The sequence below is a fragment of the Sus scrofa genome, chromosome 9, assembly GCF_054392235.1.
Source record: "Sus scrofa isolate SSC_HxYL_T2T_F1_AM1 chromosome 9, Sscrofa_HxYL_maternal_Yorkshire_Landrace_v2.0, whole genome shotgun sequence".
NCBI lineage: Eukaryota > Metazoa > Chordata > Mammalia > Artiodactyla > Suidae > Sus > Sus scrofa.
The window spans coordinates 121,924,421-121,941,186 of record NC_139391.1 but is presented as its reverse complement, the minus strand read 5'-3'; the positions used below and the strand labels follow the sequence as shown (position 1 = coordinate 121,941,186).

At 37.5% G+C, this 16,766-nt stretch overlaps 1 protein-coding gene across 2 annotated transcripts in view; it reads left to right on the top strand.

Moving 5' to 3' along the window:
* The first annotated feature begins 2,922 nt into the window (after positions 1-2,922).
* Positions 2,923-16,766, top strand: part of MRPS14 (mitochondrial ribosomal protein S14) — a 39,280-nt gene continuing 25,436 nt past the window's right edge. Inside the window, exons 1-2 of one of the 2 annotated variants that reach the window (XM_084977745.1) lie at positions 2,923-2,977; positions 11,490-11,710. Coding sequence is in view for 1 of the 2 variants with exons in the window: in XM_013989625.3 (XP_013845079.2) it covers positions 2,933-2,977 (45 nt within the window). In the remaining variant the exon portion in view is untranslated. The remainder of the gene's footprint in view (positions 2,978-11,489; positions 11,711-16,766) is intronic. The other variant, XM_013989625.3, reaches the window with a different exon arrangement.

Below are 16,766 nucleotides of genomic sequence, written 5' to 3'. Positions count from 1 at the left end.
TCTATGAGCTTGGTAAGTCATCTAACCTCTCTGTGCTTCAATTTCATCATCTATCCAATGGTTCTCATTAATTTATTAAACCCAGAATCAATATGGTACATAGAACAGCCTCTCACAATCAAATATCAAAATAGTTAACAATTAAAATTTTAATCCATCTACCCAAAAATAACTTTTAAGCATCCAAGGGAAAAACTATATGAAGAAAAAAAAAAAAGGCAGTATACTGGCAATGGTATTTATTCTCACCCACTTCTAAATCTAAATGCCCAATTGAACATTTATGTACAAATAGCTTAAACTATATTTGTATGTTATTGGGCTGTTTTTCACTTTAAGAAGAGAGTAAAGCAATTTAATGCATCAGAAGGGCAGGGATTTTTTTTTTTTTCTGTCACCCTACCTTACACACATACACAGTGGTACATGATGTTTGCTGACTGAATAAATGAAATGGTACATGATGTTTGCTGACTGAATAAACGAATGATGATGGTTCTCCTGATCTTAGAATTCCAGGACAGTAAGGCAAGCAGCCTTCCTCACTTTATGTTAAATGGGCAGGGAGAATCACAGACTCTTTGGGAGAACACAAGGTAAACTGAACCATCTTTAGGTTTTGCCAGGCTTCTCCACACGCTAACAGAGGAGGTTGCATTGAGGGGAACATCTTAGGCTGTTTTTTTAAAAAAAACAATGCAGTTAAAGAAGATCCTGGAGTCTTCTCTTACCATCTCAGAGCATTCTATTTTATCTGCCATTACATTGCCTTACTCTCTTCTTAAAGTGAAAAACAACCCAATAACATACTAATATTTTTTAAACTATTTGTACGTAAATGATAACAATAGCATTATTCACAATAGCCAAAAGGTGGAAGCAGAGCAAGTGAATATCAACAGATGAAAAGAGAAATAAAATGATACATATCCTTACAATGGAGTATTATTCAGTCACGAAAAGTAAGGAAGTATTGACAGATGCATACATTTTGAAGACGTAATATTAAAGAAAGAAGCCAGACACAAAACAAGTGTGTGGTTCGACTAATATGAGGTATGTAGAGTAGTCAGATTCATAGAGATAGAAAGCAGAATGGTGGTCACCAGAGGCTGGGGTACAGGGGGAATGAGGAGTTACTGTTTAATAGGTACAGAGTTTCAGTCTGGGAAGGTAAAGTTCTGGGGATGGACAGTGGTGATGGTTGTACAATAATGTGAATGTATTTAAAGCCATCCACCTGTACACTTAAAAATGGTTAAATATAGTAAAAATTATTTTATATATATTTTACCTCAATTTTAAAAAAAGGACACTGTGTATACAGCTGGCTCACCCATTTCATGAGCTGATTGTGTTACTGAGTCTAAGGGTGTACTGCTTGCTGCAAGGCGGGTCAGTAAACTGGAGACATGTTGTTGGAGCAAGGAATAGTGGCTTTATTCCAAAAGCCAGCAAACCAACAAGATGGGGCAATGGTGTCCCAAAAAATCATCTTCCCAGAGTTAGAATTATGGCTTTTTTAAAAATATATATATACTAAAAGGGGAGGGGATAAAGTCCTGGTTCCAGGTCAACTCCAGAGGCATGTGTTAATTTCTTCCTTCCTGCAGGCATTCATAGTTGGGCCTGGTCAGGATGTTTTCTGTGAGCTAAACAAAGGTATTTTAGCTTAACTCTCATTACCTGGGAGGCAGGGTCACCAGAGATGGACCATTATGTGTAATTTTAGCTTATAAGTAACATCCCTTCAGTGATTAACTTTTAATAGAATACATAGGTTCTTCCCTATTACAATTGCAGAAAATGACCTTCAACTGTGGGGAGGAGAGAGAAGGGCATTACATGGGCTAGAATTAGGAATAGGTGGCTGCCTGACCCCTGTTCAAGAATTTTCTGCTTCTGCTATGATAGGGGCTTATGCTGTCCTTTCCTGCCAGCTGGTCTCAGTCAGTGTCTCCCCAGTCCGTTAGCTATGTCCCAATAAACTTGATCTTCTTAAAAAAAAAAAAAAAAAAAAAAAAAGGAGTATGTACTCATCTTCCCTTTCCACAAGATTCCTGTTCAATGATGCAGATATAAGTAACACACAGGCAACTCCTCCTTCATCAATCAACACATCTAAAATACAGGTCCCACTAAGATACAGTCCTTGATATTCTTTCACCAGGACGGTAGGTGGGTAGTACTTGCCTTACATCCGCACAAAGGGGCACCTCAGAGTTTATTCCAGACAAAGGACATTTGCTATGAAACTGAACTCAAAGTTCTCTGACCTACAGACTGAAAACAGCAGTTTTAAATGCCAAGGCTCCCCTCCACCTGAAAAACCCCCAAATGTTTTAAGCCCTTTTCACCTAAAGCTCCAATATGCAAACTGTATTTTTAAAATTTATTTTTTAAACCCTAGACATATAAATGGGAATTGTAGCATTGCCATTAGCAACTTGATCATTCTCATCATATAGCGGAGAGAAAGGAGATACCTGCAAAATCTACGTAAGGGATAACAGAGGAAGAGCTGACCATAATTCTAGGTTTCTGGCAAATAAACTAATGGCGGGTACAGGAGAAGCAAGTTGAGCGAGAGAACTTGAGAAACAGAAACTAGTGATAATGAATGAACTGGCAGGTGGGAGTAGGGGAAAGAAATGGAGGTGGGTGGGGACACAGTTAATTTAAGAGGTTGTGTAAAGAATCTGAGAGGAACAGGTGAAGAGCGTCAGCCTCCACGGTCAGTAGCACAACTCCGCTTCCAGATTGTTAATTCCCAAATTCCGTTGAATACCGCGAGAACTCCTATCCAATAACTTCTCCCTTCTGCCGGTACGCTAAAGACCCCACCCCCTGCGGCCCAGACCCCGCCCCTCGTGTCCGCTGTTTCCGGCTGTGTTAATAAAGTTGCAGCGGTTTGCCGCTTGCGGCGGACAATATGGCGGCTTCCATGCTGGGTTTTCTGCTGCGGACCGTCCGGCAGGTCTGGCCCACGCGTTTATACCCTCTCTCCTCTTTCCCCTGAACCTCCAAACCTGCGAGTCGCCCACCATTCTGCCACCTGTAGCGTCCAGTGCAGACCCGTGTCAGTGTTCTCCCTCTCCCCACTTCCCTTCTGTCTGATTAAGGGGAGGGCTGAGCTGCGATTTTAAATTTGGTATTCGCTTATAACTAAGTGGGGTTCAAAGCTGCAGATTGACTCCATTTTTTAAGGAATGTAGGTGGAGACAGAAGTAGTCCGAGGAATGAGGCCCTAGGGACTCCAGTGTTAAGAGAACGGAGCAAAGGAGACTTCAAAGGAGCAGAGCGAGGAAGGAGCGTGGTGGCCTGAAAGCATTCCAAGATCAGGGAGTAGGCAACTCTGCTCAAAATCAATTTTAAAAAGGGCCGATAGTTGCCTGTCGGGTTTAGTAGTGAGAAAGTTGGTGGGACCTTGATCATAGTTGTTTTTTTGCGTAGTAGGGGCGAAACCGTTCAAGACAGCGGGAGGAAAGAAATTGGAGATGAGCATTTGAAGACGTTTTGCTGCAAAGGGGAGCAGAAAAGGGAGTCGGTAGCTGGAGAGGAGATGAGTTAAGAACAGGTGTTTTGTGTGTGTGTATTTTTAACGTGGCAGAAGTAACTGCATGTTTTTGTGTTAAAGGGAAAAATTCTGTAGAGTGGGGAAAATGTAGGAGAGAGAATTGCTGGAGCTGTGTAGGCAAGAGGTGGTGACTAGTGTTCGGTTTTTTTGGTCTCAGGAACTTGAAGAGTTATCTGTAATACCGTTGTCCAGTAGAAATAAAATGCCAACCACATATGTAATTTAAAGTTTTATAGCGGTCACGTTTAAAAATTAAAAGATGAAATTAATTTTATTGAAATATTTTAATAGGTATATCCAAAATACTGTTACTTCAACATGTAATCTGTAAAGGGATATATTTATTTTTTTAAATATAGATCTTTAAAATGAAGTATGTATTTTAAACTTACAGTACATCTTAGTTCGGATGCTAAATTTTCCACCATTGAAATGGAAAATGTAGTATCAAAACAGTTACTTGATATTTACCTTGGTTGTTTAAATTTTTAAATTCTTTAAAATTTTTAATTAAATAAAATTAAGTAAAATTAGGAATTACATTCTTCTAGTTAACTTGAAGTGCTCCCTAGCCAATAATAGTCCCGGAGTGGCTGTTATTGGGTGTTAGAAGGAGCAAGCTGGAAAGAAGTGATAGAGAATTAACGCAGTTATTAAATAGAATGCTTGTTGTTCCTGCTCTGATGCAGTGGGTTAAGAATTCAACCGTGGTGATTCGGGTCGCTGCAGAGGCATGGGTTCGAGCCCTGGCCAGCAAATTAAAGATCTGGTGTAGCCGCAGCTGTAGCTCGAATTCAGTCTCTAGCCCGGGAACTTCCACGTGCCTCGGGTGATGATGATGATGATGATGATAGAAAGCTTGCACTTACTGGTAATGAAAGACCTGGGGCATGAAAGTGAATAGGTGAAGAAGAATGGAGGACAAAAACCACTGGAGGGAAAGAGTTCGAGAAATGGAGAGATCAGGGTATAAGTTCATATATATTGGAATCACCAGGAATTAAGACAGGAAGAATACTGGAGAGAATGACAGTGGGCCCAGGATACAGTGAATGAAAAATGAAAGGGAATGGTGGGGGCTGTGGTAGATGATTGCAACAGTGACGGGCAGTGGGAGTATAACTCAATGGCACAAGAGTCAAAGCTTCCTTTCAGCAAGGAGCTGCAGTGAAAAGCAAGGATGTTTTCTCCCAGTTGTGGGAGAAAAAGAGCAACTGGAGAAAGCCAGAATGATGTCCCCTGACCTTACAACTGTAATCTTGTTCATTTTTTCTTTAGGTTTGGACAGACATCACCTTCTCTCCCTTCCCCACCTCCCATCTGTATCAGAATTCTGTCAGTCCTTCAAAGCCTTGTCAAAGCCCCCTTTCCATGTTGCTCATTTCAAGCCACAGTGACCACGGTATTCATTTGACCCAGTCATGTTTCAAATCAGTATTGAAATTTCACTCATGCTGTCTTATTTCCAAAAAGATAATAGAGTTGTTGTATTTCCCCATGAGACTTTCAGCATTGAAGATGCTTAGTTTATCTTTTTTAAAAAATAAATTGAAAAAAAATCTTTTCAGTCTAGTATTCTCATTTTCAGTTTTTCTGTATAATGCTGTATATATATATATATATATATGTATGTATTTTCTAAACAGCAGTTATAAGAAGCCATCATCATTTTCCATAGCTGCAGTTTAATTAACATATAATATTAGCTCTGGTTTGGGAGAGACGAGTTTCTAGTGGCCTGTACACACCATGCCTATATTTTCAGTGAGAACTGTAAACCATCACCATGTAAACATGTGACAGTGAAGAGTCTACTGTCTTACTACTGGACAACTCATGCTAAAAAAATTTAGGTCAGTGATCATTTCAAAATACCTTTTGGCCAAGCAATTCTTCTTCCAAGAATTTATCCTGCTGATATATAGAAATATATATGAAATGATTTACATAGGACATTATTCACTGTTTGCATTGTTTTTGTAACTGGTGAAGTATGGTTATCTGTCCACCGATAAATCACAGGATAATAAATCATGAAGCATCTGTGGTGAGGAAAAAGTAACTTCTTTATCCCCTTCTAAGTTCTCAGCTGGGGGCCTTGTAACAAGAGAAAAGCATACAAATTTGTAAGTTTTACAAAGGACCCTTCATAAGGAAGACCCAAAGAAGCAGTTAAACCTATGGTTTTTCACTAGGTTGATGAAGCCTAGAAAGTCATGGGAAAATGTGATACGACAAAAGGTGTAAGCTAAGTGTAGACAACTAAGGGAGACTAGCAAGATTTATAATTCAGATTCTTCTCAGTGTCCCTCAGGCTTCAGACATAAGGATTCTTTTTTCATTTCCCTCTTCCTCCTGGGGTATAGGGAGGGGATCTATATCATAAGACCTGGGGTATAGGTCTTATGATCTCTTTCTGAGGAAGATCAGAAAGTCCTTCCTGCACTTGCTGTTTTTCAAATTCCTTTTTTTTGAAATGGTCTATATGGCAAGGAGCCATATTTTGAGGGGGTGTCTCTTGAACCCTCTCACATCCATATAGTGGAATATTCGCAACCAAAAAAATAGAGAAGCTTTTTAACATATGGATATGGAAAGATCTCCAAGATAATATTGTTAAATATAAAAAGGGGGCATAAGGAAAAAACGTGGACAAGGGGGTGTATACATGTATTTTACAGGCAAAAATTTCCGAAAGGCTAAACAGGAAACTAGTAACTGGACATCTCTAGAGGTGGGGATATGATCGCTGGACATGTGAGGAATGAGGTTGGAGGCTGAATCCACTGGATGTCTTTCAATACTTGAATTTTAATTGAACTATGATACTGTTTCAGGTGTACAGCAAAGTGATTTGGTATATATATATAATGTGTACATGTATATACTTTTAATTTTTTATTATTTTTTAAAGATTTTTTAATAGTTGATTTACAGTGCTCTGTCAGTTTCTGCCATACATCAAAGAGACTTAGTCAATATACATATACACACATTCTTTTTCTCATATTCTCCTCCATCATGTTCCATCACAAGTGACTAGGTATAGTTCCTGTGCTGTACAGCAGGACCTTTTTGCTCATCCTCCACATGCAATAATTTGCATCTACCTAACCCCAAACTCCCAGTCCATTCCACTCCCTCTTCCTCTCCCTTGGCAACCATAAGTCTGTTCACTATGTCCATGAGTTTGTTTCTTTTCTGTAGATAGGTTCATTTGTCCCACAAATTAGATTCCAGATATAAGTGATATCGTACGGTCTTTTTCTTTCTCTTTCTGATTTGCCTCACTTACTATGAGAGTCTCTGTGTTCCATCCCTATTGCTGCAGATGGCATTATTTTATTGTTATGGCTGAGTAGTACTCCATCATGTATTTGTACCACATCATCTTAATCCATTTATCTGTCGATGGACATTTAGGTGGTTTCCATGTCTTGGCTATTGTGAATAGTGCTGCTGTGAACATACAGGTGCCTGTATCTTTTTCAGTGAAAGTTTTGTTTGGATGTATACCCAGGAGTAGGGTTGTTGGGTCATATGGTAGTTCTGTGTTTAGTTTTCTGAGGTACCTCCATATTGTTTTTCATAGTGGTTGGACCAGTTTACATTCTCACCAACAGTAAAGGAGGGGTACCCTTTTCTCCACATCCTCTCCGGCATTTGTTATTTGTTGACTTGTTAATCATGGCCATTCTGACTGGTGTGAGGTGGTACCTCATTGTAGTTTTGGTGGACATTTCACTGATAATTAATGATGTTGAGCATTTTTTCTTGCACCCATTGAGACTAATTTTTCCCATTCTGTAAGTTGTCTTTTTTTTTTTTAATGGTTTCCTTTGCTGTGCAAAAGCTTGTAAGTTTGATTAGTCCCATTGGTTTATTTTTGTTTTTATTATTTATTATTATTTGAAATTATTATTTTTTAATGGCTGCACCCACAGAATATGGAAGTTCCTGGGCCGAGAATTGAATCTGAGCCACAGCTGTGACCTACACCACAGCTGCAGCAACACCAGATCCTTTTAACCCACTGCACCAGGCCAGGTTTAGGAGTGTAGGAGGGTTCCCTTTTCTTCACACTCTCCAGCGTTTAATATTCGTAGACTTTTTGATGATGGCCATTCTGATTTGTGTGAGGTGATTTCACATTTCTGATTTGCATTTCTCTAATAATTAGTGATGTTGAGCCTTTTTTCATGTGTCTTTTGGTCACCTGTCTTTTTTTTTTTTTTTTTTTTTTTGTCTTTTTGTCTTTTTGTCTTTTGTTGTTGTTGTTGCTATTTCTTGGGCCGCTCCCGCGGCATATGGAGGTTCCCAGGCTAGGGGTTGAATCGGAGCTGTAGCCGCCGGCCTACGCCAGAGCCACAGCAACACGGGATCCGAGCCGCATCTGCAACCTACACCACAGCTCACGGCAACGCCGGATCGTTAACCCACTGAGCAAGGGCAGGGACCGAACCCGCAACCTCATGGTTCCTAGTCGGATTCGTTAACCACTGCGCCACGACGGGAACTCCTGGTCACCTGTCTTTAAACAAATGTCTGCTTAGGTCTGTTAAGGTCTTCTGCCCACCTTTTTTTTTTTTACCACAAAAACAATATATGAATTTATTTAAAAATGCAAACATAAAAAAATTTCTTTCTCGATCTCACCTTATGAATGTGACTACTGTTAAACATTTTTAAGTATTACCACAAATTTTCTGCATAACTCATGTCTATCTGTATTATACATTAGAGATATGTAATGTTATATAAAATATAATGTTTAGATAATATACACGCATTTTGGAAATACTTCACACATCGTTCTCATTTTGATTTTCTTGTGTTGTAATATGACCTGGCAAGTTTTTCATAATTTAATGAATTTATTGACATTTGAGTTGTTTTCCTTTTCATTTATTTTTTTCTTTTATATTTTTCTTTTTTTTTTTTTTTTTGGACATATGAAAGAAATCATAAATTTTATTTATTTACTTATTTTATTTTTTTTAGGGCCATATCTGCAGCATTTGGAGGTTCCCAGGCTAAGGGTCTAATCAGAGCTATAGCCACCAGCCTATACCACAGCCACACAACATGGGATACAAGCTGCGTCTGCAACCTAACCCACTGAGGGAGGCCAGGGATCAGACCTGTAACCTCATGTTTCCTGGTCAGGTTTGTTAGCCACTGAACCATAATGGGAACTCCTAATTTTTTTTTTAAAAACACGTTATCAATCTACCCTTCAAGGAGGTTACACCAGTTTTGTACCCCACAAAATAGTGTAGGAAAAACACTCTGGTCTCATATTCTCCAGAATAATGTATACTGCAAATATTTAAGTATTTTAATATGCATTTCTTTCATTAGGAGTGAATTTGAGTTTGCTTTTCAAAAGCGTATAAGGAATGTGTTATTTCTTTTATATGAAATTTCATACTGTGCTTTGCCAATATTTCTATTAAGTAGATTATCTAGTTTTTATTAGTAAGAACATGAATTTTTACCTGATACAAAATATATTTTGAGTTTGGATTTTGATTTTTTTCCTTTTTGGAGTAACAAATTTTTTTAGGTTTTTATTTTCTATTATAGTTGATTTACATTGTTCTGTCAATTTCTCCTGTACAGCAAAGTGACCCAGTCATTATTTTTCTCATTATCCTCCATCATGTTCCATCACAACTGACTAATATAGTTCCCTGTGCTATATAGCAGCATCTCATTGCTTATCCACTCCAAATGCAATAGTTGGCAACTACTAACCCCAAACTCCCAGTCCATCCCACTCCTGTCCCCCTGGCAAACACTCTGTTCTCCAAGTCCATGAGTTTGTTGCTTTTCTGTAGAATGGTTCATTTGTGCTGTATATTAGATTCCAGATATAAGTGATAGCATATGGTCTTTGTCTTTCTCTTTTTGATTTACTTAGTAGTAGAGTCTCTAGTTCCATCCATGTTGCTGCAAATGACATTATTTTGTTCTTTTTTTGGCTGAGTAGTATTCCATTGAGTATGTATACCACATCTTCTTAAACCGTTCATCTGTCAGTGGACATTTGAGATGTTTCCGTGGCTTGGCTATTGTGAATAGTGCTGCAACGAACATAGGAGTACATATATCTTTTTCAATGAAAGTTTTGTTCAGATATATGCCCAGGAGTGGGATTGTTGGGTCATATGGTTTCCATGGTGGTTTTCCATAGTGGTTGTACCTATTTATATTCCCATCAACAGTAAAGAAGGGTACCCTTTTCTCCACACCCTCTCTAGCATTTGTTATTTGTTGACTTGTTAATCATGGCCATTCTGACTGGTGTGAGGTGGTACCTTATTGTAGTTTTGATTTGCATTTCTCTGATTATTAGTGATGTTGAGCATTTTTTCTTGTGCCTCTTGGCCATCTGTTTATCTTCTTTGGAGAAATGTCTGTTCAGGTCTTCTGCCCATTTTTCAACTGGGTTGTTTTTTTGCTGTTGAGTTGTATAAATTGTATATTTTAGAGATTAAGCCCTCTTGGTTGCACCCTTTGCAACCGTGTCCTCTCATTCCATAGGTTTTGTTTTGTTTTGTTTTAATGGTTTCCTTTGCTGTGCAAAAGCTTGTAAGTTTGATTAGGTCACATTGGCTTATTTTTGTTTTTATTTCTGTTGCATTGGGAGACTGACCTAAGAAAACATTTGTATGGTTGTCAGACAGTGTTTTGCTTATGTTTTCTTCTAGGGGTCTTATGTTTAAGTCTTTAAGATATTTTGAGTTTATTTTTGTGAATGATGTGAGAGTGTGTTCTAGTTTCATTGATTTACATGTGGCTGTCCAGTATTCCCAGCACCACTTACTGAAAAGACTCTTTTTCCCTTTTTATTTTTTATTTTTTTTTTATTTTTTAGGGCTTCACCCACAGCATATGGAGGTTACCAGGCTAGGGGTCTAATCGGAGCTACACCTGTCAGCCTGTGCCACAGCAACACCAGATCTGACCTGAGTCTGTGACCTACACCACAGCTCATGGCAATGCCAGATCCTTAACCCACTGAGTGAGGCCAGGGATTGAACCCACAACCTCATGGTTCCTAGTCAGATTTGTTTCCACTGCGCCATAATGGGAACTAATTTTTCCCATTGTATATTCTTGCCTCCTTTGTCAAAGATTAATTGACCATGGGTGTCTGGGTTTATTTCTGAATTCTGTATTCCATTCCGTTGGTCTATATGTCTGTTTTGGTACTAGAACCACACTGTTTTGATTACTGTAGTTCTGTAATATTGTCTGAAGTCTGGGAGAGTTATGCCCTCTGCTTGGTTTTCATTCCTCAGGATTGCTTTGGCAGTTCTGGGTCTTTTATGATTCCATATACATTTCTGGATTGATTGTTCTAGTTCTGTGAAAAATGTCATGGGTAGTTTGATAGAGATCACATTGAAACTGTAGATTGCTTTGGGTAGCATGGCCATTTTAATGATATTAATTCTTCCAGTCCAGGAGCATGGAATATCTTTCGATTTCTTTGAATCCTCTTTGATTTCCTTGATTAATGTTTTATAGTTCTCAGCATGTCTTTCACCTCCTTAGTCAGGTTTATTCCTAGGTATTTTTTGCAGTGTGATTTTAAAAGTTATTGTATTTTATATTCCTTTTCTAATATTTCATTGTTAGTATACAGAAATGCAACCAATTTCTGAATGTCAGTCTTGTATCCTGCTATTTTGCTGAGTTCATTGATCAATTTGAGTAGGTTTTGTGTGGAATCCTTAGGGTTTTCTATATATAGTACCATGTCATCTGCATAGAGTGATAATTTCACCTCTTCTCTTCCAATTTGGATACCTTTTATTTCTTTTGTTTGTCAGACTGCTGTGGCTAGGACTTCTAATACAATGTTGAATAAAAGTGGTGAGTGGACATCCTTGTCTTGTTTTAGTTTGTAGCAGGTGTGGCTGGCCTACGCTGGAGCCACAGCAACACCAGATCTGAGCCGCATCTGCAGCCTACATCACAGCTCACGGCAACACCAGATCCTTAATCCACTGAGCAAGGCCAGGGATGGAACCCACAACCTCATGGTTCCTACTCAGATTCGTTTCCACTGCACCATGACAGGAACTCCTGATCTGTTTCTTCTTGATTCAGTTTTGGTGGGCTGTAAGTATTTAGAAAGTTGTCCATTTCTTCTAAGTTGTCAAATTTGTTGGCATATAATTGTTCATTGTATTCTCTTACGGTTTTCTGTATTTCTACAGTGTCCATTGAGATTTCTCCTTTTTCATTTCTTATTTTGAGTTCTTTCTCTTCTTGGCGAGGCTGGTCAGAGGGTTGCCAATTTTGTTTACCCTTTCAAAGAACCAGGTCTTGGTTTTATTGATATTTTTTTCTATTGTTCTTTGAATCTCTATTTTATTGATTTCCTCTCTGATTCTTAGGATTTCCTTCCTTTTGCTGACTTTAGGTTTTGTTTGTTCTTCTTTTACTGAGTCATTTAGGTGGTGGGTTAAGTTGTTGATGAGATTTTTCTTTTTAGAGTAACGGCTCACTTTTTGATTGGGTTGTTATTTTGTTATTGAGTTGTGTGAGCTGTTTATATATTTTGGAAATTAAGCTCTTGTCTGTCCTGCTGTTTGTGAATATTTTCTTTTAGTCCTTAGGTTGTCTTTTTATTTATAGGTTTTCTTTGCTTTGTGGAAGTTTATACGTTTGACCTTGTCCTATTTGTTTATTTTTTTCTTTTGCTTTGGGAGACTGAGCTAAAAATATCACTTTGATTTATGTTGGAAACTGTTATGCCTATGTTCTCTTACAGGAATTTTATGGTTTCAAGTTTTATATTTAAGTCTTTGATCCATTTCAAGTTTATTTTTGTGTGGGGTGTGAGGAACTATTCTGATTTCACTGATTTAGATGTGGCTATCCATCTTTACCAACACAGCTTGCTGAAGACACTGTCTTTTCGCCATTGTATATATTCTTTCCTCTTTTGTCAAAGATTAATTGACTCTAGGTGTATGGATTTGTTTCTGGGTCCTCTGTTCCATTCCATTGCTTTTTGTCTCTTTTTTGTGCCAGTACTGTGCTGTTTTGATTACTGCTGCTGTGTAGTGTTGTCTGATGTCTGGGGGCCTATGGCTTCAACTTTGTTCTTTTTCCTCAGGATTGCTCTGGCAACTCTGGGTCTTTTGTGATTCCATATAAATGTTAGGATTAATTGTTCTGGTTCTGTAAAAAAAATGTTATGAGGAAGCCAATAGGGGATCCCAGTTAGTCTGTAGAGTGTTTGGGTAGTATGGCATTTTTGTTACAGTAATTCTTCCAGTCCAAAAACATGGGATGGCCTTCCATTTTTTGAATCATTTTTTAGTTTCCTTATCAATGTTTTATAGTTCGTGGTATATAAGTCTTTGATCTCCTTTGTTAGATTTATTCCTGGTTGTGTTTGTTGTTCTTTTGGCCATTTCTGTGGCATGCAAAATTTCCAGGGCCAGGGATTCAGCCTACCACAGCAGTGACAATGCCAGATACTTCATTCGTGGATCCACTAGGGAACTCATATTTTTTGATGTGGTTTTGAAAGTTTTTTTTAAAACTTTCTGATACTTTATTGTTAAAGAAATGCAGCCGATTTCTGTATATTAATCTTGTATCCTGCCACCTTGCTAAATTCATTAATCATTTCTTAGAGTTTTTGTGTGGAGTCTTTAGAATTTTCTATATAGAGTGTCATGTTTTTTTGCATATAATAAGTTTTACCTTTTCCCTTCCAACTTGGATTTTTTTTCTTTTTCTTGTTGGATTGTTGTGGCTAGGACATGTTGAGTAGAAGTGGTGAGAGGGTATCCTTTTCTTGTTCCAGAATTTAGCAGAAAGGCTTTCAGCATTTTACTGTTGAGTATTATGCTTGCCGTGGGTTTGTAATAAATAGTTTTTATTATGAGATATGTTCCCTCTATACCCACTTTGGTAAGATTTTTTTTTTTATCATGAATGGATATTGAATTTGATCAAATGCTTTTGCATCTATTGAGATGACTTTTTTGGGCGGGGGGGGGGTCTTTTCTTTCATCAGTGTGGTCTATTACATTGATTTGCATATGTTGAACTACCCTTGTGATCCTGGAATGAATTCAGTTTGATTATGGCATATGATCCTTTTTACGTGTTGTTTGATTTGGTTGGCTGATATTTTGTTGAGGATCTTTGCATCTATATTTATCAAAGGTATTGGCCTGAAATTTTCTTTTTTTGGTAGTGTCTGTCTGATTTTGTTACCGATGTGATGGTGGCTTCATAGAATGACTTTGAGAGTGTTCCATCATCTTCAGTCTTTTGAAAGAGTTTGTGAAGGATCAGGATAAGTTCTTTGTATATTTGGTAGAATTCCCAAGTGAGCCATCTGGTCTTGGACTTTTGCCTGCAGGGAGTTTTTTTAAATTAATAGTCTATTTAATTTCTAGTGATCAACCTATTCAGATTATGTATTTCTTCTTGATTCAGTTTTGGTGGGCTATATGTTTCTAGAAACTTGTCCGTTTCTTCTAGGTTGTTCAATTTGTTGACATGTAATTGTTCCTAGTGATTCTCCAAGGGTTTTTTGGTATTTATGTGGTATCAGTTGTTATTTTTCCTCTTTCATATCTTACTTAGTTTATCTGGGCCCTCTTCTTCCTTCTTGTTTCTCCTGGCCAGGTGTTTGTTGATTTTTGTCTGTCTTTTCAAAAAGCCAATTCTTGGTTTGATGGACTTTTTTAAAAATTCTTTTTTAATTTCTTCTCTGATCTTTATTATTGCTTTCTTCTATCTTTTGGTTTTGTTCTTTTTCTAATTTTTTTAGGTGGTAGGTTAGGTTGTTTGAGTTTGGTTTGTTTCTTTTTGGAACAGCTGTATTGCTGTAAACTAAATTTTTAGGACTTTTTGCAACATCTCATAGATTTTGTGTGGTGATATTTTCTTTGTCTCAAAGTATTTTTTAATTTTCTCTTTGATTTCCTCATTGACCCACTGGTTTTTTGGTTTTGTTTGTTTTTGAGATTATGGCATACTTTTTTGAATGAAACATTCATCCCCAAAAGGTTACTTAGGTAAGAGGCAATTTTAGAAATACAAATCTAAGAAATTCAATAACCTTAAGATTACTAAATATCAAATCTAAACAGCTGCTACAAGTTCACCTAAGTGCCCAAACTGTAATGAAACTTACCATATTATGTAATTTGAACTCAACATTCTAAACTCTACCTTTACTCTATTTTTACACTACTATACATTAACTAAGCAAAGTTTTATGTTCCTATTTTCTCCTTAGCTTCAGAAGAGAGCAAGTTCTTTGGGAGCTTTAGTTATTTAATTCTCTTGAAAATACACCAACTGGTTTTCCATTAGCACAGAAGAGACTATGGAATGTTATTGTGTTCCTGAAACTACTTATGAAATTTCTAATAATCTACTTTAAAAATGGTGTTGCTGCCCTAGCAAAAACCTCAAGATTTTTCTCCTACTATGTAGTTACAAACCTCACTTACTGAAATTTTTCTTAATATACAGGAATAGCATTTATGATAGAATACGTTAGAACCACTTACTTAGTAGCGCATCTAATGTAGGCATGTCTGGATTTACATAAAAAATATATTATTGAATCATTATTTCACATGTTCTTCAGCCACTTAGATTTTTTTTTCTTTATAAGGTCATCTGTGAGCATAATTTCAGAAAGTCGCCTTGGATCAACGATTTCTAAATGTTGATATTGTATCCTGCTACTTTTATTGAATTCGTCAATCAGTTTGTGTCGTTTCTGTGTGGAGTCCTTACAATTTTCTATATAATAGTATCATGTCAAATGCATAGAATGACAATTTTACCTCTTCTCTCCCAATTTGGATACCTTTTATTTCTTTTGTTGGATTGCTGTGGCTAGGCTTACAATACTATCTTGAGTAAAAGTGAGAATGGGCATCCTTGTCTTGTTCCAGATTTTAGCAGGAAGGCTTTCAGATTTCTCCACTGTGTATATATTTGCTATGGGTTTGTCATAAATGGCTTTTATTATGTTAAGGTATGTTCCCTCTGTACCCACTTTGGTAAGAGTTTTTATCATGAATGTATGTTGGACTTTGTCAAATGCTTTTTCTGCAGCTATGGAGATGATCATGTGGTTTTTGACTTTTCTTTCATTAATGTGGTCTCTAGAAGGTTGTCCATGTCTCCTAGGTTGTCAAATTTGTTGGCATATAATTGTTCATAGTATCATCTAATGGTATTTTGTATTTCTGCAATATCCGTTGAGATTTCTCCGTTTTCATTTCTTATTTTGTTGATTTAAGTTTTTTTCTCTCCTCTTCTTGGTGAGTCTGGCCAGAGGTTTGTCAATTTTGTTTACCCCTTCAAAGAACTAGGTCTTGGTTTTATTGATATTTTTTTGTATTGTTTTTTGAATCTATTTTATTGATTTCTTCTCTGATCTTAATGATTTCCTTCCTTCTGCTGACTTTAGGTTTTTGTTTGTTCCTCTTTTTCTGATTCTTTAGGTACTAAGTTAAGTTGTTGATTTGAGATTTTTCTTGTTTTGTTTTGAGGAAGGCCTGTATTGCTACTAACTTACCTCTAAGCATTCACTGCTTTTGCGGAATCCCATAGATTTTGAATGGTTGTGTTTTCATTACCATTTGTCTCGAGGTATTTTTTAATTTCCATTTTGATTTCCTCATTGACCCATTGGTTATTTAGTAGCATGTTTAGTCTTTGTAGTCAGTGTTTTCTCATTTCTTTTCCTGAGGTTGATTTCTGGTTCTCAGTTTCGGTTTGTATGGGTCCATTGTCCTAAGGTGAGTCTCTTGTAGACAGCATATTGTAGGCTCTTGCTTTTTTATCCAATCTGTGTCTCTGCGTCTTTTGATTGGAGCATTCCGTCCACTGGTGTTTAAAGTAATTATTGATAAATGTGTATTTATTGACTTTTTTTTTTTTTTTTTTTTTTTTGCTATTTCTTGGGCCGCTCCCGCAGCATATGGAGGTTCCCAGGCTAGGGGTCTAATCGGAGCTGTAGCTGTCAGCCTATGCCAGAGCCACAGCAACACAGGATCCAAGCCACGTCTGCAACCTACACCACAGCTCACGGCAATGCCGGATCGTTAACCCACTGAGCAAGGCAGGGACCGAACCCCCAACCTCATGGTTTCTAGTCGGATTCGTTAACCACTGCGCCATG